This window comes from Nasonia vitripennis, chromosome 2 (genome assembly GCF_009193385.2).
Source record: "Nasonia vitripennis strain AsymCx chromosome 2, Nvit_psr_1.1, whole genome shotgun sequence".
Lineage (NCBI taxonomy): Eukaryota > Metazoa > Arthropoda > Insecta > Hymenoptera > Pteromalidae > Nasonia > Nasonia vitripennis.
The window spans coordinates 21,610,059-21,633,955 of record NC_045758.1 but is presented as its reverse complement, the minus strand read 5'-3'; the positions used below and the strand labels follow the sequence as shown (position 1 = coordinate 21,633,955).

Here is a 23,897-nt window from a genome sequence, read left to right as displayed (position 1 = left end):
TAAATTATAAATATTAGGTAGTAAATGTATTTATAATAAAAAATATAAACTTTAACGTTTTGCTTGTTCTTGACACCTGCCAACCTATTATTCTAACTTTATTCTAAGAAATACTGAAAAATAAACAAAAATAAAGCTAGTTTTGTGACGGTCACTCTGTAATTTACCGTTCCACTAATGAAATGTATATATAAAGGTATATAGAAGGACGGTCAGTATTGGCGCCGGGGTCCCATTTTGAAATACACGTAGAGCCTATATATATACTACACTATAGCTGTCCGTGTCCCCCAAGACTGCATAGGAAAGACCTATAACGCACTATACCTGTCCCCCAAGTTTTCGTCCCATCAATTTTACCCCTGACCCAGGGAGACTACCTAGTCTCCCTGCCCTGACCGTTCTTCTATACCAAGTATAAGTCTATATTCGTTGTATATATACCTATATCGGCTATATCGTTGATCCGGCTCTGCTTCAAAATGGCGGCTATGTCATGTTTTGGGTACACGCACGTGTTTTGACGATGAGTTTCAACGTGATATAAAATTTGCGTCAAAAAGTATAAATCTTGAAAATAAATATAAATAAAGATGACAAAACAAGAAGCTCATCGACCTGGTATTTTCAAAAAACCGAACAAGGTCCACAAAACCGGTAGACATCGAAGTAAGGGATCCATTTCTAATGATGCTAAAGGTGAGCTGTTTTTATAAAAATAAGTACTAATTTTTAGTTTTTAAATCAAGAATCTTCAAGGCTATTTATATTTATGTGTATAATCTTAAACTGTATTCCCCTAAAACTATTCTGCAAAATATGTGATTCATAATTGATAAGTAATTACTTTATTATTTTGAACCAGATTTTTGCAGAGGTTACATTTGTTAAATAAGAAGATTGATTACAATAATTCGAGTTTGATTATAATAAATATGGTTTATTATGGTACAATATATTTTAATCAAGAAAACATTATAAATTCAGGTCGAATATCAGTTAAAGCTCTTTCCAAACATGTAAAGAAAGAACTTGGCAAAGAAGCACGTCGGCACCAACTACAACAAATTCGTTCGAATAAACGAGAAGAAGTGTTGAAGAAGAAAAGGAGTCTTGGTGGTGCACAAAGTCCACCAATTTCTATTGCTGTAATTGCTCTACAAGAGGATGTAAATATAGATAGCATTGTAAATTTGTTAACAAGTGCTGATGAAGAAGCCATAATTTCCAACAGCTCTTGTGCTACTCACATTAGGTAATTTATCATAGTACATTAGTCCTATATAGCGTAAAAATACATTTTTTCTTATCTGATTGTTTTTAATTGAACAGTATACCAAGGTTCAAACAACGTTTTTCTATTATTGTGCCTCCTACTGGTAATATTTTTGGAACATTAGATTTAACAAAAGTTGTCAACACAGTTTTATTTGTGACGTCTGCTGTGAATGAATCAGACAAAAGTCAAAGAAATGATGTACTCGATTTATGGGGAGAAGAAATCATTCAATCAGTTATTTCTCAAGGTTTGGCAACACCAATTATTGCTGCTGCAAATGTAGAATGTTTACCTCCTAAGGTATGATGCTACCATACATTTACTGAATTTTTAATGTAACATATTAATATAAATTGCGATATATATTCCTAGAAACGTCAAGAGTATAAACAACATGTACAAAAGAAATTATTTAAATGGATCCCAGAAGAAAAGGTAATGACCATTGATAAACCTGCAGATGGACTAAATATACTGCGAAGAGCTGGATCTCAGAAGCAAAGAAATGTAATTTACAGGAATAAAAGATCATATCTAATGGCGGAAAATGTTAAGTTTAACCTTGATGAAAATGACGTAAGAACTTTTTTGCAATTCTTATTTATCCATGCAGTTCACATTCAAAAAAACAAACATTTATTTTAAGACATTGGCGAATAATTTTGGAACATTAGAAGTCTCCGGATATTTGCAAGGTTTGCCTTTATCAGTAAATGGTTTGGTACATATACCAGGCTTTGGAGATTATCAAATGTCTCGCATTGAAGAAACAAAAGATCCTTTTCCTCTGGGACCTGAAAAAGTACTTCCTGGCACAGATGTTCAAATGGATGGAGAAACAAAAGTTCTTGCAGTTGCAAATCCAGAAGAACAGGTAAAAAAATTTAAAAATTAATTTAAACAACAATTTTAATTTCTATCATAATTTTTAATGGTTTCAATACACTGGTAGGAATCTTTGGAATCTGAAAATATCCCAGATCCAATGGATGCAGAACAAACTTGGCCAACTGATGAAGAAATAGCTACGGCAGAAATGAGGCAAAAACAGAAGATCATTAAGCGTGTGCCAAAAGGTACATCAGAGTATCAAGCAGCATGGATTCCCGATGAAGATGGAGGTTTGTCATTAATGTTTAATTTACGATAAGTTTTGTATTATATAATATATTTTAAATTAAGAATTAACAAATGGTACTCTATGTAGAAGGTATTGACGAGGAAGATGATGAAGATGTTGAAGAGGGTGATGAAGACATGGCAATGGATGGAATGGAAGCTAAATCTGATGAAGAAAGTGAATTAGGTATTGATGACAAAGAAGAATATGAAACAATAACAATTTCAGAAGCTCCTGATGAACAAAAATATGACGAAAAAATGGATCTATATGAGGAAAGGCAAGCAATGGTAAAGTTCAAAGGTAAACTATGAAAATCGACGGCAGTGTTCGATAATTATTATTGCAAACATCATTCTAAGAACTTATTAATTTTATTACTTATAAAATTTTTATAATAATTGCAATGTTTCAATTGTCTAATTTACAGAGGCTAAACTGGACTCACAATTTCCTGACGAAGTTGATACACCACAAGATATAAACGCTAGAGATAGGTTCCAAAAATATCGAGGTTTGGAGTCATTCCGAACTACAGTGTGGGACAAAAAAGAAAATTTACCATTCGACTATGGTAAAATATTTCAATTCGAAAATTTCGATCGTACACGTAGGCGTATCTTTAGACAGCGAGAAGATTTAACTGACGTACAGGTATGTCGTACAACATTTTACAAATATTATAATCTATTTGAATAATTTGTGAATATTAATAGTAGCTTTAAATTATTTTAGCCCGGATCGTACGTTACTATATATATTAAAGGGGTTAGCAAAGAGTTGTTTGATGCATATCGAACCTCGCACAATCAGCCATTAATAGTATTTGGGATTTTAGAAAATGAACATAAAATGTCGGTTTTGAATTTCTTATTGAAACGTACAGGAAATAGTGACATGCCAATTAAGTCGAAAGAACGTCTAATTTTTCAATGCGGTTTTAGAAGGTTTACAGCTAGTCCAATATTTAGCGACCACACAAATGGAAACAAACATAAGGTATGAAAATAAAACATGCAGTTACATTTAGTTATGCATGTATAAAATTTAAAATCATATTTTTCATCTTCACAGTATCAAAGGTATTTTCAACCTAATTCTACAATGGTTGGCACAGTTTTTGCACCAATCACATTTCCACCTTGTCCAGTTTTATGTTATTTAGAGAAAAAAGATGGAAGCTTGGTAAGTTTGTTGCATTTCCTTTTCTGATACAGATATTTGATACGCACGTTTTATAATTTTTATCTCTTGTTCCTTATAGGAATTAGTTGCAACTGGTAATTTATTATCAGTTAATCCAGATAGACTTGTGATAAAACGAGTTGTTTTAAGTGGTCATCCATTCAAAGTACACAAGCGATCAGCTGTAATAAGATTTATGTTCTTTAATCGAGAAGACATACTTTGGTTCAAACCTGTAAAACTACGTACAAAATATGGACGCAAAGGACATATTAAAGAGCCACTGGGTAAATATTTTAGTCTACAAATTAGAAGAAAACGAATCCAATATTTAATTAATTTATACATATATTTTTTTTATATATAGGAACGCATGGACATATGAAGTGTATCTTTGACGGTCAATTAAAATCTCAAGATACAATTTTGATGAACTTATACAAAAGAGTCTTTCCAAAATGGACATATGAACCATTGCTAATTACAATGTCTTTGAAAGAATCAAGTGATATGAAAATGGAGTAAAATTAATTGTAAAAGTATGTATTATACATATGAATTTTTTATGTTGAAAAATGTATTATATACTGGTACATGAATCGCTTAACAAATTAAGATTTTTATTTGAGTTAATTCATAAATATCTCTATGCCGATATGACACTTTTCATTTATGACCTTTCACTGAAAAATTATAAAACTAACAATTTACAAACAACTATGCATAAAGAAAAATTCAGATGAAATGTTGAATTTATCAATTTTTTGCAGGTAAGTATATTATGCTTGATCACAGCAATATCATTTCACACCTTATTTTTGACTCGAATTGATATACACATTTTTTCGTGTAGTTAAAAAACTGTTGTACAGTTTAAGTTGAAAGCCATTAATGAATTCATTTATGGTATACACCTATTTACATGGTTTGGAAAAATTATGATAATTGGCATTACTTTTTTACTACTGTAGTTTTTAAATAATATTTTATTTTAGCAAAAGAAATAATTTACTTAAAAATTAACGACAATAGAAAGTTTTTTTTTCACCAGACAAGTTAAAATAGTAATAAACGCCATTCCGCGACAATATGCAAGCGTTTGTACTTCATAAAAAATAGCAAAAAGTAAATTGAAAAACCTAACTACACTTTATACAGTTAAGAATTATTATATTCTTATGCATGCTTGACGATTCACTTTTCTCCAATCAGCTATTAAATTAGCAAAAAGTGTATATAATATGTATGACATTTACTTAATTGTGATACTTAGTCTTGATCAAAGTTCGTTACTACAAACTTTAATTTGTAATACAAATTACCATACATCGTTTTTATACACACGGCGCACGCTCTTGACGTATAAGTCATTAATGCTTATAGCTTATGTACAACGTCACAACTCACCATCAAGAAAAAAGTGTACATCTTCGTAACAAAAGTATAAAAATGAAATGCGTTTTGAAGCATCTTTTGCTAAATGCGACACTACTGCTTTCGCAGGCAAAAGGTTCAAATAAATTAACGCTTCTTCCTTCAGGTAGATAAATAAAGCCGATGATAATCGTTGGCTCCGAATGCGCAGTTGCATTTTGGGCACTTTCTCTGTCGAGTTTCATATCGAGTACGCAAACAGTCCCAACAGAAAACGTGGAAGCACTTGGTAAGCACAGCATCTTTCCGCTTAACTTTACAAGATGGACACGTTAACGTTTCTTTATATTCTCTGAGCTCTTCAGCCATGACTTCATCAACAGTCTCAGCCAATTCTATCTTCTTCATTCTCTCCACCTTGCGTCTTAGTTGAGCTATTTCCTCCTAAAAAAATATATTAAATTAGTTCATTATAATCAATTTTTACAGTATCAAAATAATCAAAGAAAAAGAAAAATACTAACTTGAAGTCTTTTTGTTTTGTATGCTTCTGCCTCTAAAGAACTTGTTTTCTCAGCCACAACTTGCTGGGCTTCTTTCATTTGTGAGTGATATTTTTCTAAAATTTACAATAAAATTTGTAATACTGTATACTATCGCAAATGGAACAGACATAGTTACAGTATTATTATAAATGAAAACTTACCGAGATGTAATTTGAGATCTGCAGCAGATTGTGCACTTTCAATAGCTTTTCGCTTATGCATCTCCATTGCTTGTTGTCGTAATGCTAGTTCTTTTTCCACAGTAGCCAACGAATTTTGAAGTAAACGTTCTTTTTCTTCTAGTTTCCTAACCACCACGTTCGCAGCCTCAACTTGGGTTGTTAAAGTTGAAACTTGTTCCTTAAGAACATCCTTTTCTTCTCTTGCGAGTTTATGCAGTTGGTTGCTTTTAATTCTTTCAGTCATTAATTTAAAATTAGCATCATCCTTCTCGCGAAGTTGTTGAATCAACCTAGAATTTTGTTCTTGCATATCTTCAAAAGCCTGCCCCGTCACCTCCATCTCGTTTAATAGAGCTTCTTCCTCCTGCAACCATGCACAGTTCTATTTAACGTTACATTACCGTTCAAGCATGAGTAAAAACAAATATCGACTGCGTACACCCATTATCTATTACTGCATCAAAACATAATTTTTAAAATATCAACGTTCTTAAGACGAGCATTAGTATATTAATACTTAAACAATATTTACAATACCAATGTGTTGTTACATCCACACATTTAATAAGTTTATTTTTATTTAATCAAAAGTTATTCTATTGAAACTCATAAGAATTTGTTAGATTGCAGATTAGAGGCAATGCATGCACCAAAAGCGCGAGGCGGTCAGTGATAGAATACAAAAACTACCTGTTTTTGGGTAGCGACCTGTCTTTGAAGCGAATATGCCTGCTCCTCGAGTTTCTTGATTTTGTTCTGGGCGTCTTCGTCTGCTAGTTTTTTCCTCTCCTCTCGCTTACTTTCCTGTAAATAATACAAAACAGAATCATTGATAAATCATTTTAAAAACTTATAAAAACATGATTTTGTTTCGAAAACTAAGTACCTGTATTTTTTTAATTTGTTGCCGCAGTTCTTCCAATTCAGCTCTTGTTTTTCGTTCGGCAGCCATCAGTTGGGCTTTATCACGTTGTTCTTTTCCAAGTCCTTTGTACATGTCCAAAAGTAGTTTCATTTCTTTCATTTCGTTCACAGCCTTCCTGTTTTGGTAAAGAAAAAGTAATCAGTAAAACAAGAACTGTATACAATAAAACAAAATTTAAAGAATTGTTTTGTGAAACGTACTTTAGTTGTGCTTTTAGGTCTCTTACTAATTCCGATTCTGCAACTTTAGCATCTTTCGCGCGATGCGTTTGATCACGATGTTCTGTTTTAACCGTTTCTTTTTTTATGTCTTTTTCTCTCTTAATATCTTTTTCTTTCTTAAGCGTGGGAGATGCCAGAGCATGCGAATCGGGAGTTCCTTTGTCTCCCTCTCCTAATTCAGTTTCTGCCTCTTCATCGAGTCCTTCCCTTTTAATTGTCATACCACCTTCTTCTTTTATCTGATAACAATTTCAATAATATAAATAAATAAAATGTTGAAAGAAATGTAAAGCTATAGAAGGTTTCAGTATATTTTCATGATAAAATTATTTTACAAACCTGTCCCGATCCCGGTAGAGAATTAGAAGCATCTTCTTCTTTGCCACTGCCATCTGAATTGTTACCTTCTTTATTTTCTTGTGTTATTTGTTGGCCAAGTTTTGTCGTCAACTCTTCAACTTCTTTCTTTAACTATACACAAGTAACAAAGATAATAATTATATAGGATGAAAGAAATAAAATTTTTATTTTTCAGTTTTTTGTATTAAGCTTACCCTTGGAACTTCCACAGAAACTTCTTTGTATTTACGCTTATAACGATGAACCTCGCCTTTTAATTGTTGATTGTGATTCTGTAATGATGTTATGAGGTGTCTCATTTCCCTATTGATAGGTCCAGTTTGTTCATTTGCTGCCAGGTTTTGTTCAAATTCAATGCGTAACATTTCATATTCTTTTCGTAGCTGAGCTAACACATCTTCTAGTTGTATGCACTCTCCTCTTAATTTCTTCTGAGCCATTAATTCTTCACTCTGAGTTTAAAGTAATCAAATTAAAATAAACAATCATTGGAAATAATCAAATTTCATTAATTAGTACATTACGATACGTGTGACTTAAATGGTTCTTTTTTACACGGCGCAGTTAGCACCCGAGCGTAGCGAGATAGGCGTGACTTAACAGCGGATTTTAGCCACACTGTGCTATAAAAGGCTTTTTCAATACAGTGTGCGTAAAATGCACTTTTATGCACGCTCCGCGTTGCGTTCAAGCACATTTTCCGGCCCTGTATCAAAAAATGACGTTCGATACACGTGCGTAAAGTTGATTCTACTCTCGTGAGATTGTCACCCGAGCCAACCTCCCACTCATCTAGAATCAACTTTTGCGCACTTGTATCGAAATATACTATTTACCTCCATCATTTCTATGTGACGTAAATGAGCATTTTTACTAGATTGAAGTTGTTGCCGAGCTTCGTCTAGTTGAGTTTTTAATTGCATAGATTCGTTATACAAAACTGAGAATTGAGATTGTAAACATTTATACTCTGTTGTTTCCACAATAACTGATTCTGGCAATTGACGAATCTGTAACAATAAATGGATTTAATTGAAAAAGAAATACGTACACGTATGTAAAGAATGTATAGAGTAACATAAATAATCAAACTTTACTCACATCCATTTTTAACTTTTCTACTTCTTTTAATGCATCACGATGTTGTTGATGCAATTTGTCCAATTCTTGTAATCTGTTATTAGCTAGTTCACGAGTCTCTTCAATTTCTCTTTGTAAATCTTCAAGCTATATTTTAGAAAACAAATTAGTATTTATTGAATTTTATATTATAATTAGATTTTAATGACAGTGATGTGTACCTTTGTTTGTGATACACCAGTTGCAACCAAAGTACTTGGTTTGTTGGAGCCTTTATCATCTGTACCATGAATCTGTTGAAAAGCTTTTAGTTTTTCAATGGCTTCACCAAGATGATGTTCTAATTTATCATTTCTAGCTCGAACTTTATTAAGCTCATACTGTAAATCATCTACTTGATTTCGTAGTTCAGCCGCAAGAGTATCTTTACCAGTGATAGTGTCTTGCAACTCCGACATTTTCAGTGAAATCGTATGGTATTTTTCATGTAGTTGAATATTTATTGCTTGCAAGTTTCTATTTTCCATTTGAAGATCACAATTAGCTTTCCTCACAACTTCATCAATATTTGGTGCTTCTTCTGTAAATATTATTTAGAAAAAATTGAAAATTTTCTAAGTATGCAAGCAAGTAACAGAAAAGTGACAATTTATTACCACCATCAAATTCTCCTTTAAGAGCAAGTGTTATTTTTTCATTTCTTTGAGAAAGCCTATCAAATGCCTGTACAACCTTTGATACAGCACGTTTAGATACTTGAACACGGTTGGCAAGCTTATCATCCAATTCCTCTTTGTCCCAGGAAGACAATTGCATAAGAAAAGAGGTAGTTGCTTCACTTTCATCTGCAGAAGACATAATTTTTTATTAAATTAAAAGAAAAAATTTTCAACTTTTCAGATTATTTTTGCCCAAAAGATTGAAAATAAGTCATACTCTTATTTTCTGATTCATCTGCTGTTTCTGCATCAAATCTTTGAAGTAATACGCGAATATCTTCATTGAGTTGATTCCAATATCGATTAACCACGTTTAGTACTGCGTCATCTTGAGTCTGTCGTTTCTCTAACTGTTCTATTCTTTGTCTTAATTCTATTTCTACTCTGTGCCTCTGTTCCAGCCTCTTTTATAAAAGAAGATAAAGAATTTCATTAATATTGTATGCTTTGGTAATTGTAAAAAAAAAGATAACCTTAACAATGTTGTTAATGCTATGTTAGAATATTAAGTAATTATCATTGAAATTTCACCCCTGGCTAAGGCTCCAATAATCAGGTGGTGATGCTGTTTCTTTACGAAAAAGATTAGCAACATAAAATTTGAAAGCACATTTTATCGCAATTAAGTATTGGATTTTAAAAACAAATATCAGCAGTAGAAAGGCTCTGATATGCTTCATGAAAAAAATCAAGTCAACACATGAAACTCTCAACTCAAGACTCTGAACTCTGATTAATGCCCATGCTTGTATGTAAGATATCAAAGTAGAAAAGTTCTATTATACCTGAGCCAATTTCTTGTTCTGGAACTGCAAGACTTTCATATCCATCTCCTCGAGAGTGGATATGGGTCCAATGAGTGTTGGCTCGAACTGAACCTTTTTGATGGGAGGCTGGGAGGCCGAGTCTCCTCCGCTGTCAGCCGTCCTCTTAGACATCTTTGGGTTTTTTTTTTTCTAATCCAGGTCCTGCCAAAGAGAAAGAGAGCCCAGTATTGAGAAACGTCGGCCAGCGTTTTGTATCGATCGTGGGCGGGAGAGGAAAAGTCGAGAAAGAGAGCGGGCCACTATTATAAGTATACCTTGTCGAAAAAAAGGAGTATTTGACGCAGTGCGCCCGTGACCTTGCTTAGCATAGACGCAGCCTGCGCCAAATTACATCATGTTCGCGAGAAGAGCATCGAATGAAGTCGAGGAGCAGGTCCGTGGATCAACCTACCAAGTCGAGTACAGAGCAGCACAGTGATCCTCGCATTTTTGAAGCTAGCAGAGGCCGTGGAATTCCCTCTCTGGAACGGAAGACGCCATTGTAGGCCTGCTACAGACAAGCTGCTTCAGTAAGTATAGTGTGTGGTGTGGGGGGACAGTTTGCGTACGCGGCGGCGGCGCATCGTCGCCTCTCCTCTATAGCTTGCGCCGTGCGCGCGCTTGTGCACTACTCTATATCTCTATCTCTCTCTCTCTCTCTCTCTCACGTATATATATATATATATATATATATATATATATATATATATATGTACTCATATTGCCAATATACATGAAGTATATACCTTCATCTAGACGGGGAAAGGGAGTAGAAATTAGATGTATTTTTTTTTAAATTTTCCGCGAAAAGCGCTACTGTCGTATATTTTAGGAGACACTAAAATTCAAGGTTTGTGAATGGAATAAAATCTGTTGGATAAATTTTTATGTTTAATACAAAATATTCATACAGAGGTATAAAATCTTTAACTAGAGTTGTACTCTTAGGATGCAACGATATTGTACAATCTGCGTTTTAACATAAAATACTAATTGTCTACACGTTTAAGCAATACGCATATATACAATATCAAGAAATTCTTAAAAAAAACTGTTATTCTATGTTTACAGTGAAAAAATATTTATATCACACTTAGATATAAAACAAGTCATAAACTTTATATGTATTTGTTCATTAAGTTTCTGAGAGATCTTTATCTCCTGTATTGTTCTGTACTTCCAAACAGTCCGTTTTTTGCTTTTCAATAGCATGCATCATAGCAGCAAGGAAGTTTTTTAGTTTGCTTTGATTCATTGACATAGAAAGTGCATGAGCCAAGAAAGGTATTTTTCTCAAAGTTCTTCCACTCATTCCTTCGCTTTGTTTACATAGCTGCAGCACCCTTATACCGTACTTTGTTTGTTGATTTTCTTCAAAGCCATGCATTTTTAAATAATGATAATCTGGAATCATCTCTTTCTCAATAAACTTAGTCTAAAATAATAAAGAAACATATCTGTGACTTTTACTTAGTTAACAATGTAAACAACATAAGTTAGTAATAATCATATCTACCCTCATTAGTTCCTTAATACAATCGCTATAAATTTTATAGATAGCTTGTTCGTTAGGTGGACCAATATACTGTTTTATGTCAGCACGATCAACAAATGCTAAATCAATTGCCTCAGTTAAATTACTAGTTGTTAGGATTAAAACGTTTGGATAACGTTTAATACTGTCAAGTTGTGTTAAAAGTGCGTTCACTACTCTTATGGAATCACTTGGTTCCGTACCATTTGAGCAAGCCTTGCGAGCATGTGCTAATGATTCAATTTCATCAATTAATATACATACAAGAGCATTTTGATCTTCTAAAAGAGTTTTAATTGAATTGAAGAGACTCATAACTAATTTACCACTCTGAAAGTTAAGTAACATTATAATTAAATACTTTTATTCTTTTTCAAAAATGAACCCACCAAACACTGAACATACCTCTGAAAACCATTTTGAAAACAAACTGTGACTGTTTATTTCAACAAATTCTCCACGAGTGAATCTATTTCCAAGACGTATTGTTAATTTTTGTGCCAATGCTTTACACAAACTTGTTTTTCCTGTTCCAGGTGGTCCATGTAGAAGAACTACTTTGTTCCAACTAATCACATGTGGATTGACTTTTCGTTCAGCATAAATCATAGCAGTTTCAACAAAATTAAGTAACTGCAAAATTATAAGTATACAACATAAAATTAATATAGATGTTAATTCAAATAAATAATTTTAACTAAAATTGTATTTACGTTTTCTTTGACTTTTGGATTGTAAAACAGATTTTCCCACAGATCAGCGAATTCGATTGAAGGTAATACCCAGTGTGAACAAGCGGAAATTTCTTCTCCATCTTTATCCATAGTTTCGGTTGCTGCTTCTTCTTGGTTTAATCGATAAATATAGAAATGAGTTTGAAATTGCTGAGTTCTTTTTAATTTTGTTTTCTATAATGGAATTATAGTGATGAGTAAGAATATATGTAAGCTAAAACAACTGTAACAATTAATAAATACTCAAAATAAATAAGTTACATTTTCATCTCCAAAGGAACAAAAAATTGACAGAATGTGATCTTTTGAGCTCTGATAATAAAAATGTTTTGATAGCAAGGATCTGTGTAAATCAATTGCATCTCTGATGTTTAGTTCAGCTACTGCTAACTCCTGAATTGTATCATTTGATACAATGCTGTAATAAACAAAAATATTTTTGACAAACCAACATTAAGAATGCAAAAATTAATTACAGTAACTCTATAGAAACAAAAGTAAACTATTGGCAAAACTATTAGTATGTGTGTGTATACCACGTGATATTTGATCTTATAAGTCTAAGAACAAAGGACATACTTTCGTAGCTGATATTACAACCAATACATCAATGATACATGAGTAATAATAAGGATGCAATATTGTACCTACCTGTTTATTTGTTGACAGATTTCCACATGTAATGTCTCTTGATTCATTTTGCTGATTTTAGAGTGTAGTTTCTTTCGTAAAAATGGAAGCATCAATGGCCGGGAAGAAAAGAAAATGTATAACTGATAAACACGAAACCTACACCGCCGCGGTTAACTGATGTTTGAGGTGCTCATGTCAGTGTTGTAACCAAAATAAGTAAATGCGCGCGAGTGCCATGTCCATGACCTATGTGTGTGCACAGTGCACCGGTCAAATCCTGTATAGATATGAGTTCTGGGAAAGCAGGAAGACTCAAGTTTCGCGCGTTATCATTGGAGATGCCATATTTGTTTTATTCGACCACGTGATTGAAATCATATATTTAAAACTATCTACGAGCGTCAAATTTTGAAGTATTTAAGTAGCAGCAGTGGTCATAAATTGTGATATATTCTTTTCATATATTTTCTTGTATCTTGAAAACTTTATGCAGTATATACTTATACATGCGATGCATTTCCTTTTCCTTTCGACTCAAACGAACATACATATATAAGTATTTATTATGGTAGCAGTTGCCTGTTTTATTAATGCATATAATAGCTATATACGACGGTTTCCGTAGAAACGCGTATCTATTAGCAGCATGTTTGTATGTATATTTATCTATATAGGGTGGAAATCTTTCTTCATATATCACTTAAATTCTATTTAATTATTTAATACTTTCTTAGTAATCGAAAATGGTAAATTCATTAAAAATTAATCAACCAATTGAACAACATAATACTTCGCGGCAAAATCCAAAATTTACAATAAAGGATTGGTATTATAACAATCATTTGAGGTAATATTTATACTTTTTAATTAAAAAATTAATATTCAATAATTATAGATATAATATTTTTTTCACAGAAATCATTGCTCTCAGATACATCAAGAACTTGCCCGTCAAATAATAGCTAAATCTAATCAAGTATGTAAGTTTACAACTGAAAAAGTTATTTCTAACAGAGATCAAACTAATCATTGTCTCAATGAAAGAATTAATGAAATCGAATTTTGCAAACAAGAATTAATTCGCAATAGAAATGAACTACCTTTAGAAATAGATGCACTTATCAGCTACAAAAATCGTTTGTTAGACTCTTTATCCTCATTGAGACAAAATGCTTTGGATATTTGTGAAAAGTGTTTGTCAGCAAGGTATATGATTGCAAGTTATTAAATCTACTACTTGATGCAGTTTATAGTTATATCTTTTAATGGTAAACATTTTCAGAGAGCGTAGATTAGGAATAGACTTGGTAAACGACAATGTTGAGAAACAATTGCGCCAAGAATGTAAAGGAATAAAATGCGCTGATCAGTTAATGACAAAAACTTTAGAACAAACAATAGAACAAATCCGACGTCTGAAATCTACATTATATCACATTGATCATGATTTAGAAGATAAGGAAAATAGTTTGCGTATTGATAGACATAATTCTACTTTAAAAGAAACTAACTTAAATCTTAGTATTCATCATGGAAAGTCAACTTTAGATGCTTCGTATGTATTTAATAAAAAATTATATTTATTTTTTTATAATAGCAATAGTTTTATGATGCATACTTATTCAGGAGTATAACCTTAGAAGAATGGGAAATGAAAACTAAAAAAAATATTGATGAATCAACTAAGGAAATACAAACTGCCAAAAAAATACGTTCTCATACTGATATTGTTCTGAAGCAGATTATAAATGATCTAATGAATCAAAAAAATTTAACCAATGAAGCTTTTACACAACGAATCAAAGAAACTAAAGAGGCGAAAGAAAAATTGGAGCTTCAGCATTCTGAGGTAAAATTTACTTACAAACATGTAGTATATTCTGATCTATAAATAATAGAAATATTTTAGATTATGCGTCAAGCAAATGAAATGACTAGAAACATTACAAGACTGGAAAAAATAATCGCAGAAAAAGAAGGATTTATAGCATTAGCGCACACTAGATTGGGTAATCGTTGTCAAAGACCAGGTTTGGAACTCACTTGTGATCATGTTGAAAAAAGTCTTAGTAAAGAAATATTTGTTCTTCGAGAAGTTGTAACTAGGCTGCAACAAACATTATTCGAAGTAAGTTATTAAAACTTATCTCTGCATTTTGCATAAAATAAACATATTCTTTCTGTTGGATTATTTTTAATATTTAATATATTACAACATAAAAATTAATATTTTAAAATCTTTCTAGAGATACATTTTATACGTACATATATACACATACCATGTAGTCCAATGAATATATCTTTGTTTTTTAGGCTCAAGCATCATTGCGCTTTTTACTAAAAATGCAAATTCAACTTGAAGAAGATATTAATATAAAAACAAATACGTTAAAAATTGACGAAGTTGAGTGCATGACTATGCGCCAAAGTATAGATTACCATGTGTTTTAAAAAAATGATAGAAGAAACATTGAATTTTTAATTTTATGTAAAAATTTAATTTGCAAACATGTTTGCAAGTTTTTTAGATTGAACTTTATTTCTCTCTTTGACAGCTAAATCAAAAGACTGTAATTCTTTGTTGACAGCAGATTGCAGGGACTTGTCTAGCTCAGCTGCTCTAGTTAAATCAGCAATTGCCTCATTTTCATTCCATGCACCAATGTGTGCTTTTCCTCTTCTATACAGAGCTTTTACATTATCTAGAAAAGTGATTATTAAATTATCCAAGATATAGTAAATTATTATTGTAAATGAGAAGATTATATTCTCATACCAGGATCACTTTTAAGCACAGTAGTACAATGTTCAATAACAGCATAATATTCTTTGTTTAACAATTTACATTGTGCATAGTTCAGAAGCAAAGGAAGTTTCATGGAATTCAAATTTAACCATTCTGAGTCATTTGGTTTTTCCCTGTCAATTAAAATATTATTATTATTTAGCATCTTGTAATATACAACGTATTTAGATTAATTCTAATGTTATCAAAAACTTCACATACGCAAGCATGAGTTGTTCAACTATTCCAATCGCTTGTGCATAAGTATTTGCTGCAGCCTCATAATCTTTTTCCCTAAATTGAGTGTTTCCTTTCTCTCTTAAAACTGGAATATTTTCAAGTTTTTCATCTTCAGTCATTTGCCAAGATTCTTTTTCATATTCATGTGGAAGCACAGCCTGTAATAACTCTGTAAGCATCAACACGTTTTTTTAATTTAATGATGTCGACAAGCACAATCTAACAAAAACGTGATCATAGAAACTATACCAATAGTGAATTCTAAGTTTTGAGGATTTTTAATGAGATCATTTAAATCATCATATCCAATTCCTTCATTTTGCAATATTACCCCACAGCAGTGATGGTTACGTTTTTCACCTGACGGTTTACCAGCTTCACGCAGGGTTTTGGATACAAATGGATATGGGTTGACAAGCTGAAACATTATTATTGAGCATCAATGTTTAATTCAAATTATATTTTGACAAAAAATTGATTATTCTTACGCTTTTGTCAACTGTAAAGACAGCAACTTCATTTATGGCCATTTTTTGAACTATAACTTCCCAAACCTCAAGTTTAAATTGTTTCCCCAAAACCAATTCCATTGGTTTACCCATACTTCTGCTATCATCAATAACAGTCTTTGAAGAATCACATTTTGTAGTTCTAAAATGAAAAACTACCTAAAAACGAAATTGTTTACATTAATAAAACTAAACTAGAATAAACATGTTACTTACCAATAAATAGTACTGTTGACATACTTTTGTTCCAGGTACATATGTAACAACTTTATTTCCTGTGTGTAATACTTTTTTAATAATTTTCTCCATAATGAGTAAAATTGCATGAACTATTCTAGCAAAAGTATCAACATATTTTCACTTTATTTTAATATTCAAAACATTGTCATTGTGCACTGTCCTGCATCAGCCCATCTTTTAGCAATGTATACATATACATACATACATGTATCGTGTTATGAAGTTTATAGCGATCAGCTGATTTGAAGTTCCATATAGGTATGGCTGTTCACTGACCACTCACTAATATACCTACACAAGTACAGTATATTGTATGTATGTACGAATGCAGTATCAACCGATATACGGGTATGCTTTCTCCACTTTGATGTTTTTGATTTTATTGTTATGAACCTTTGATGTCACATATTTTAAATACACAAGTACATAAAAATAAAATAAATATAAGTACCTATAGAATATTATCTATCCTATATTATATTGCAGTGCGCATGTGTGTAGTTTTAGAAACGCGGACATTTTGAATTCTTTTCTGATTAAATAAATTAAGCTAAAGGGCCGTAAACTTTTAGATATTTTCATATTAAATGAAAATAATTTATACAATATGTTATTGCATTAAAAAGTTTATTAAAAATCGTTATCTTTTTACATTTAAAAAATTATGAAAAACAGGACTAATTTGTAGTGGCAACTTTACAACATTTTTTAAATTATCTATTGTTTTTTTTTACAAAATTTAGTATTTGATTTATTACCTACTTTAATTACAGTTACAATGATCATTCTGTATAAGATTGCAAATTTATAAATGTAAAACTAGTCCATTTTTTATAAATATATGATAAATTTATCTTATATAAGTATATGTATATGCATACATTATTAAATCCTAAATTGTTTGAATTCACTTTAGCTTTTCCATTTAATTGTTTTTGTAAGTGAGTAGATATATAGACATTACTAAACATTTAATTCTCTTTTGTATACTAGAAAAGAAGCATATTCAAATAAGTTGCACCATTTTCCAATTCATTTACTTAAACCAACTGAAGAAGTATTTAATCACTGGTTATAATATTATACATCTTAATAATCACAAAATCAACAATATCCTCAGAAAATAATACTTATGATAAAGAGAAAAAACAGCTCGCCCTTTTTTTAACAACGGTATAATTTCTTGAATATAATGAACATTAAACATTTTATTTTGAGCAGTTAACGGAAGTACCATGAACTTTTATTTCTCAAAGTTTTCTTTTAGTCAATTAGAGGGCAGCAAGTTTTTCCTTTTTTGTAAATATTTTACCATATAAAATTTATCAAATTCTCTTCACTAATGTGGCAGTCTTTGACAGATTTTCTAAGAAGAACATATAATAAAATTCTTTCACTGCAAGTAAGAATACTTAGTTTCTCTGATTCTGTTTTTTTCTTTTTTTTTTTTTTTAATACCACCGATAATCTAGATCAAATCATTGAATTATTTAAAATCACTTTTGAAAAAAAATAAGTGAATGAAATATAATTCTTTTTATGAACTTTAGCGAAAATTATAAGCATTTTAAAAAATATATCAATAAAAATCTTCTATTATTCTATGAACTCTTATTATCCGTCTATTAATAGCAACAAAAATTTTTATTAATTTTTCTGTTTCTTTAAATGTTAAAGAGTTGTTGACGTAACAGCGCTAACGCCGTGAACTAACAAAGTTGGGGGCAAGTCTGCCGTTAGTTCGGTTAAAAGTTGAAGATATTGCCTCCGTAAATTATCCTTGTCCCATGTGTTGAACAAAGGTGGCGCTGGTAAATATATAAATACGGCGGCTGTTTGTGTGCAGTACTGTCTAATTAACTTATTAACGCTGCAACAATAATAATAAGAATAAGTAGCATGATGCAATTCAATTGGTTATTTGATTTGTACAAAATGAAATAATTAATAAATTCTTACTTTAAAATATAAGCTCTTGATACATTGCTCAATGTATTTTCTACAGTATCAACACCTGATTCAAATGAACTTTCAGCTTTACTCTCCAGTAATGATCGACCATTAAGCTCTCCAATTTGTTCGCTCCAATCTGGTATTTTCGTTATAGATGCGGATATACGTAGCATATTCAATAAATTCCTTAATTTATGCTCATTTGTAATTCTTGGACATTCATTAATTGAACTGCGTGATTCTGAAATATTTAGGCTGGAACTACTGCTCTTTGTTACTTCGCAATGAAAAACGCGAAGATGCAAGTTTTTCCAGTTGGGTACCATATTGATAATGCATGCTAATTGTAACATAAATAAAGAAGTCGTATCAAAAGGATCTTGATCTGAAGGTTGGAAAAAGTTTACAGGCCACACGTCAATATATTTGAAATTTGAGTTCCTATAAAATATTAATATTTGAATTTAGTAAGCATAAAATTGATACAGAATAATAATTATAAAATAATAGTAATGAGACATACTTGGTCAATTGAGACTTGTCTAAAATATGGAAATTGCGACAGAGACATAAATTTTTTTTCATATTCAGAACGTCCTGGCACATTTCAACATATTGTAGTTCATCAACGGTTTTATCAGTGTTAGATTGTCTGAGTGGAAAAACTTTTCCATTTGCATATGTTGTAACATTTTCAAACATTGTTGTTGCATACTGAGAGTTTTGGAAAAAGTCTTTAGGTGCTTCATCATCATAAAAACCAAGAACAATTGTGTTAGGTTTCATGGCTCCCATTCCAGATAGTCTGATCAAATGGTGAAGGCCTTCTCTTACTGTTCTAGTAACTGTCAGTTCAATGAAAGCTTTCACTTTCATATGATCTACAAGACTGAGCCAATGAGGATATTCCTCGATAGTTGGATCAACTTTACCGGAAAATTCGCCGACTTTTACATGACCAATAACATATAGACCTCCTTTCTTCAAATCATTAATAAAATCTATCAATGGACAAGCTGACCTTGGCGAGGCAACCATTAAAAGTATTTGTGGTCGCCAGAATTTAACGTGATCTTTTCGAGAATCTAACATCAGTAAATATTTTCGAACTTGATGGAAAATCAAAGCCTGTGATATACTTCCCCATGCTGCATTTTTGCTTGGAGAAAATAAATGAAGTACGATCACTAATATGAGGCATAATATAATACTGCTTGATGCATAAATGCTGTTTATAACAAACATCATGACAAGTGTTCCAACAAGACCTATTGTTGCTGTGTGCCATGTGAAGTAATTGAATGTTGGTCTAAAGTTTGGCGCACTAGCTAATTCCAATCCAAGGCATGCTAAATTAGTAGCTAGATAACTAAGTAAAAAAAGAACTGAATTTATTTGAGCAATTGTATTCAGTGAACCAATAAGTAAAATTATTTGAACCAAAGTCCAAGATGTTAAAACAGCTCCAATTGGATTTCCTCTCCATGTAGCTTTTATAATAAAATTTAATAAAGACCCTGAAACCAAGAAATAATATAATTGATGGTGACTATTCTAGAGCTATTGTATATTTTTCTTAATTAATTACCAAACACATTATCTTTAGCAAGAGCTTCCAATACTCTACTAGATCCAATTAAATTACTCAAACCAGCACTAAATGTAGCTGTTAAAATTCCAACTGCGACAAAAGGTGGCCAAATATTAATGGGCATCATGTAAATAAAATTGTTTTGAAGAAGGAATCGACTTGTTGTTGCAGCTGTGAGAATGGATAGAAAAATATAACAGATGAATGTAAATAAGACTGCTGAAAGAGTTCCTCGTGGAATGTTTTGTCCTGGATTTTTCAATTCTCCTAAAAATGAAAGTAGTATTTAGTAATATATTGAAATTCAAACGAAGCAAATAATATCTGCTATGAATTTACCACTCATATTTGCTCCCGCCATTATACCGGTAACACCACTGAACAATACTCCAAAGACACTAGCAAAATCACTAACAATTCCATGGCTTGTATAATCAATACTATAATTTGAATATAAATTACTAATCAAAGTAGCTGTAGAAAGACCAGTATAACTTCCGTTAACATGGTAAGTTGAATTTTGTACAATAGAATTTGCATCTGGGATTGCTACCTATTATTCATACATTGTATTAAATTTTTAAAGCCATTGGTGCAATTAATAAAATAATAGATTGATTGAAAAGAATACTCTACCTCCATTTCTCCTTTTACTAAAAAACTTATGAAAACACTTCCAAGACAAATACAAACAATAGCTAAAATAGCAACACTAGTTTTGGCAAACATAGCTGCTCCAATTAAACAAACAAGAAGGTTTGCTGTGTTGAGAACAGAACAATATAAAAATCGCCACCATCTTCCATCAGGGATCAGTGCATGTTCTCCCACTAAATAACCAGATGGCCCAAAATTTTCAATCAGACCTTCTGCGCATCCAGAGATGCAAAGAGCACTTGATACTACATTTGCCATAAAAAATAAAGTCCCAATAGATCCACCAAATTCTGGACCTAATGTTCTACTTATCATAACTAATTACACATAGTTAAAGAAAAAAATGTTGTATAATACAAGGATCAAGTAATGAGAGAGTTATGAATAATTGAAAGCTTGAACTGATTCAAGGATACAATAAGCACCACCTCCTTCAACTGCTCCATTGGTTGAAATAGCACAGACAGATGATACAGTAAAGACTAAAATTCCATAAGCGATTATAAACTGTGTTAAAGTAACTAAAAGTCCTGCATTTCCAACAATATATCCTGCAAACAAATATACGATAATAATTAATAAACATGATAGTTCATTTAATTTATAACTAATGCATCACACATAAGAAATTTTACCCATTCGTATAAATATTAAGGCACTAAACATAGATAGAGTTACAGGACTAAATACACCAGCAAATGTTCCAAGTGTTCGACTGCTGTCAGTAGCCAAAGTACTGAATTCAACGTATCCATCTCGATCTTCATTTGATGGTTTTCTAAACCGGAGCAAATTACCTAGTCTATGAAAAACGCCCCTATTTCTGATAAGAGGCACTTTTTCTCCAGTTATTTGAATAGTTTCAGCATTATTCGTTGAACCAATCTCTGATGCGATCATTTTGAAGACTGTTGTTTTAATTTAGATGTAAATAATTTTTAATGCAGTAACAAAAAATTTAAAGTGAAACGATAAACTTATATCATATGGACACACAATACTTCTTTGTTCTTCTGTCAAAGCCTGTCATCATCTAATACACAACAGAAACTTTTAGACGACATAGTTTTAAACATTTTTGTTATTTAACGTAATTTATATTCACACAACGACGTATAATTAGCTAAATCATTTCATAGTGTGATACTATTCGTCGATTAAAAGCAAGAAGATTGTTGTTTCATTCGTAATGATGTCATTTGTGATTCATTGCGTCAAACGCTAAACTGCTGATTGGGTAAACCCCTACGTCGAGAGAATCGAGATTGTTTTGTTATAAGGTTATGTTGTATATAGTGTGTACTGTGTATAGTGTGTACAGTCCTGCCCTGCCGCTTCGGCTTTCTTTTTTCTCCGCCGGAGAGATGGCAATTGCAAGACGGTAAAGTAGGTCCCGCACGTGCCATGTACCAATATTCCAATTTTGATTTCTTGATTCAAATTTAAAAATATATTAATCGTATCACACCCTGTTGAAAATAATAACGTCATTATATGACGCCATTTGACGCTACAAATTGGAACCTTTTATGACGTCATTATTTTCAACAGGTTGTACTTCTAAATACTTATACTCTTAAATACTTTAAAATTGATAAAATGGTTGCCTATATATAGGTGCTACCATCCGGATGGTAGTACGGAAAATGGGGGTTAACGCCAAAGAAATAATGTTTTTTAAATATTTTTTGTTTAATAAAATAATTAAAAATTATTAATTTCTTGGACATTAGCCCCCATTTTCCGTACTACCATCCGGATGGTAGCACCTATATAGGCAACCATTTTATCAATTTTGAAGTATTTAAGAGTATAAGTATTTAGAAGAACAACCTGTTGAAAATAATGACGTCATTATTTTTACTACTGCTGCTACGTCTGCTTATAATTATATTATATATATATATATATATATATATATATATATATATATATATATATATATATATATATATATATATATATATATATATAATGACGTCATTTAACGTCATTTAACGACGTCATAAAATGACGTTATTATTTTCAACAGGGCAAAAAATAACTATGTCGAATAAGGTAATTCTGATTTCACGAATAGACTCTTGGTAAATATGTAATGCGTATGTTTCCCTGAGAAATATTCAGGCAGAAACAAACACTGTTAGTACAGATCCAAGATTGTAATAAATGTCAAATTCTTCGAAATAAATACTTCTCTTGATATATCAAATTAACCATTTTCCTTAGAGAATTTCGAAAAAAAGGGGAAGAAAGCTCTCCGAAAACCGTCCTTGAAGAATCAACACTTAAGAAAACTTCTCCGGTAAAGATCTTGGTTGGATCACACCCTTCCGTTAAGCTTGCACTGGTTCTTATGGGGCATTAGGTTCACCTCTCATATCAGAGTAGTAGCCCCGAGTCTTTTGATGGTTATTTGACAATCTTTGCGCCATTATGTTCTATTCTAAGTTTTATGCTAATCGAAAGGTCTCCAAAAAAGCCACCCCAAACAGAATTTTTATTTCCCTTATAACAGAGCGAAAACAATTAATTGCGGAATTTAAAACTGTAAGGGGGGGTGGGGGGGGGGGGGTGAAATATTTTTCATCGATTAATTCAATATAAATTAAAATAGGGGAGTGGCCCTAAATTGAAGGGGGTGTAATATTGATGCTAATGAAATAACCTTTCATTCGAGTCCTTCAATGCACATGTCCAGAAAAATTGTGCAAAGCATGCTTTTCATCCGTTTTAATGTAAAATTTGAATTTTTCAAGTGATAAAAGGGATGATAAATTGATTACTTTTCAGATTTCAGCTTCCCCATATCAGGGGTACGTGGGTTTATTATTATTTTTTTAATTGATGTTTTTTGTGCTCTACACGATGACACACAGGTTTCATATAACCAGAAGAGGGCACGAATCGTCTATACTCGTGGGCATCCTCCTTGATCATTTTGAGCGCGTTTTCTGAAGTGTTGAGAAACATTCATATCTCACCTGTTAACGGGTAGATTTTCCCCCGAGTGATTAGATACTGCCCTTGCGAGATAATTTTTTCCTTGGGTGATTACTTCATACAAAACAACTCGCTACGCTCGTGCGCTAACCTCGCGGTGCAAATAAGGACTACTTTAGTCACGAATAGGCGAGACTTGCGGATTTTAGCAGTCTGTGCTATAATAGTATATTATGACACTGTTGTGGGAGATGGTTTTCTACCTTGCTCGAGGTTTTTCGA

The 23,897-nt window shown here is 31.9% G+C and overlaps 6 protein-coding genes across 14 annotated transcripts; 2 read left to right on the top strand and 4 right to left on the bottom strand.

The window, feature by feature from the left end:
* Positions 1–309: 309 nt before the first annotated feature.
* Positions 310–4,241, top strand: LOC100117464 (pre-rRNA-processing protein TSR1 homolog). Its single transcript, XM_001601644.5, has 12 exons — positions 310–699; positions 988–1,255; positions 1,333–1,579; positions 1,652–1,855; positions 1,926–2,153; positions 2,232–2,400; positions 2,487–2,702; positions 2,830–3,053; positions 3,135–3,398; positions 3,474–3,584; positions 3,664–3,871; positions 3,952–4,241. Exons 1-12 carry the CDS (start codon positions 594–596, stop codon positions 4,107–4,109), a joined length of 2,403 nt encoding a protein of 800 aa, XP_001601694.3. The 5' UTR covers positions 310–593; the 3' UTR covers positions 4,110–4,241.
* On the bottom strand, positions 3,915–10,387 carry LOC100117420 (E3 ubiquitin-protein ligase Bre1). Of its 6 annotated transcripts, none has more exons than XM_008211125.4 (15): positions 10,072–10,387; positions 9,776–9,958; positions 9,208–9,394; positions 8,931–9,116; positions 8,493–8,851; positions 8,293–8,418; positions 8,028–8,201; positions 7,386–7,643; positions 7,171–7,302; positions 6,811–7,070; positions 6,572–6,725; positions 6,376–6,489; positions 5,665–6,067; positions 5,483–5,577; positions 3,915–5,402 (listed from the first exon to the last, which is right to left on the bottom strand). In XM_008211125.4, the coding sequence occupies exons 2-15, from the start codon at positions 9,926–9,928 to the stop codon at positions 5,121–5,123; spliced, it is 2,883 nt and encodes a 960-aa protein (XP_008209347.1). In that variant the 5' UTR covers positions 9,929–9,958; positions 10,072–10,387; the 3' UTR covers positions 3,915–5,120. The 6 variants fall into 6 exon arrangements, with proteins under 6 accessions (XP_008209347.1, XP_008209353.1, XP_031780486.1 ...); XM_008211131.4 differs by having other exon boundaries at positions 10,209–10,387; XM_031924626.2 differs by having other exon boundaries at positions 5,665–6,049; positions 8,928–9,116; positions 10,072–10,349.
* A 282-nt stretch (positions 10,388–10,669) lies between these two features.
* Positions 10,670–12,971, bottom strand: LOC100117388 (pachytene checkpoint protein 2 homolog). Its single transcript, XM_001601593.6, has 6 exons — positions 12,716–12,971; positions 12,326–12,482; positions 12,044–12,238; positions 11,736–11,963; positions 11,313–11,660; positions 10,670–11,231 (listed from the first exon to the last, which is right to left on the bottom strand). The coding sequence occupies exons 1-6, from the start codon at positions 12,805–12,807 to the stop codon at positions 10,932–10,934; spliced, it is 1,320 nt and encodes a 439-aa protein (XP_001601643.2). The 5' UTR covers positions 12,808–12,971; the 3' UTR covers positions 10,670–10,931.
* A 289-nt stretch (positions 12,972–13,260) lies between these two features.
* On the top strand, positions 13,261–16,921 carry LOC100117356 (tektin-1). Of its 2 annotated transcripts, XM_008211167.2 has the most exons (7): positions 13,261–13,349; positions 13,432–13,544; positions 13,613–13,903; positions 13,980–14,252; positions 14,324–14,546; positions 14,607–14,825; positions 15,011–16,502. In XM_008211167.2, exons 2-7 carry the CDS (start codon positions 13,441–13,443, stop codon positions 15,146–15,148), a joined length of 1,248 nt encoding a protein of 415 aa, XP_008209389.1. In that variant the 5' UTR covers positions 13,261–13,349; positions 13,432–13,440; the 3' UTR covers positions 15,149–16,502. The 2 variants fall into 2 exon arrangements, with proteins under 2 accessions (XP_008209389.1, XP_001601619.1); XM_001601569.5 differs by having other exon boundaries at positions 13,329–13,544; positions 15,011–16,921.
* Positions 14,875–18,049, bottom strand: LOC100117320 (AH receptor-interacting protein). 3 transcript variants are annotated; one of them, XM_001601547.6, is made up of 6 exons: positions 16,472–16,868; positions 16,211–16,390; positions 15,972–16,140; positions 15,705–15,891; positions 15,474–15,616; positions 14,875–15,399 (listed from the first exon to the last, which is right to left on the bottom strand). In XM_001601547.6, exons 1-6 carry the CDS (start codon positions 16,538–16,540, stop codon positions 15,194–15,196), a joined length of 954 nt encoding a protein of 317 aa, XP_001601597.1. In that variant the 5' UTR covers positions 16,541–16,868; the 3' UTR covers positions 14,875–15,193. The 3 variants fall into 3 exon arrangements, with proteins under 3 accessions (XP_001601597.1, XP_031780492.1, XP_031780491.1); XM_031924632.2 differs by having other exon boundaries at positions 14,879–15,399; positions 16,211–16,373; positions 16,448–18,049; XM_031924631.2 differs by having other exon boundaries at positions 14,879–15,399; positions 16,448–16,683.
* On the bottom strand, positions 17,477–21,957 carry LOC100117279 (solute carrier family 12 member 9). The gene is made up of 9 exons (XM_016982464.3): positions 21,669–21,957; positions 21,308–21,580; positions 21,089–21,223; positions 20,652–20,989; positions 20,355–20,568; positions 20,013–20,282; positions 18,948–19,941; positions 18,431–18,865; positions 17,477–18,341 (listed from the first exon to the last, which is right to left on the bottom strand). Exons 1-9 carry the CDS (start codon positions 21,703–21,705, stop codon positions 18,143–18,145), a joined length of 2,895 nt encoding a protein of 964 aa, XP_016837953.1. The 5' UTR covers positions 21,706–21,957; the 3' UTR covers positions 17,477–18,142.
* Between the last annotated feature and the right edge of the window lie 1,940 nt (positions 21,958–23,897).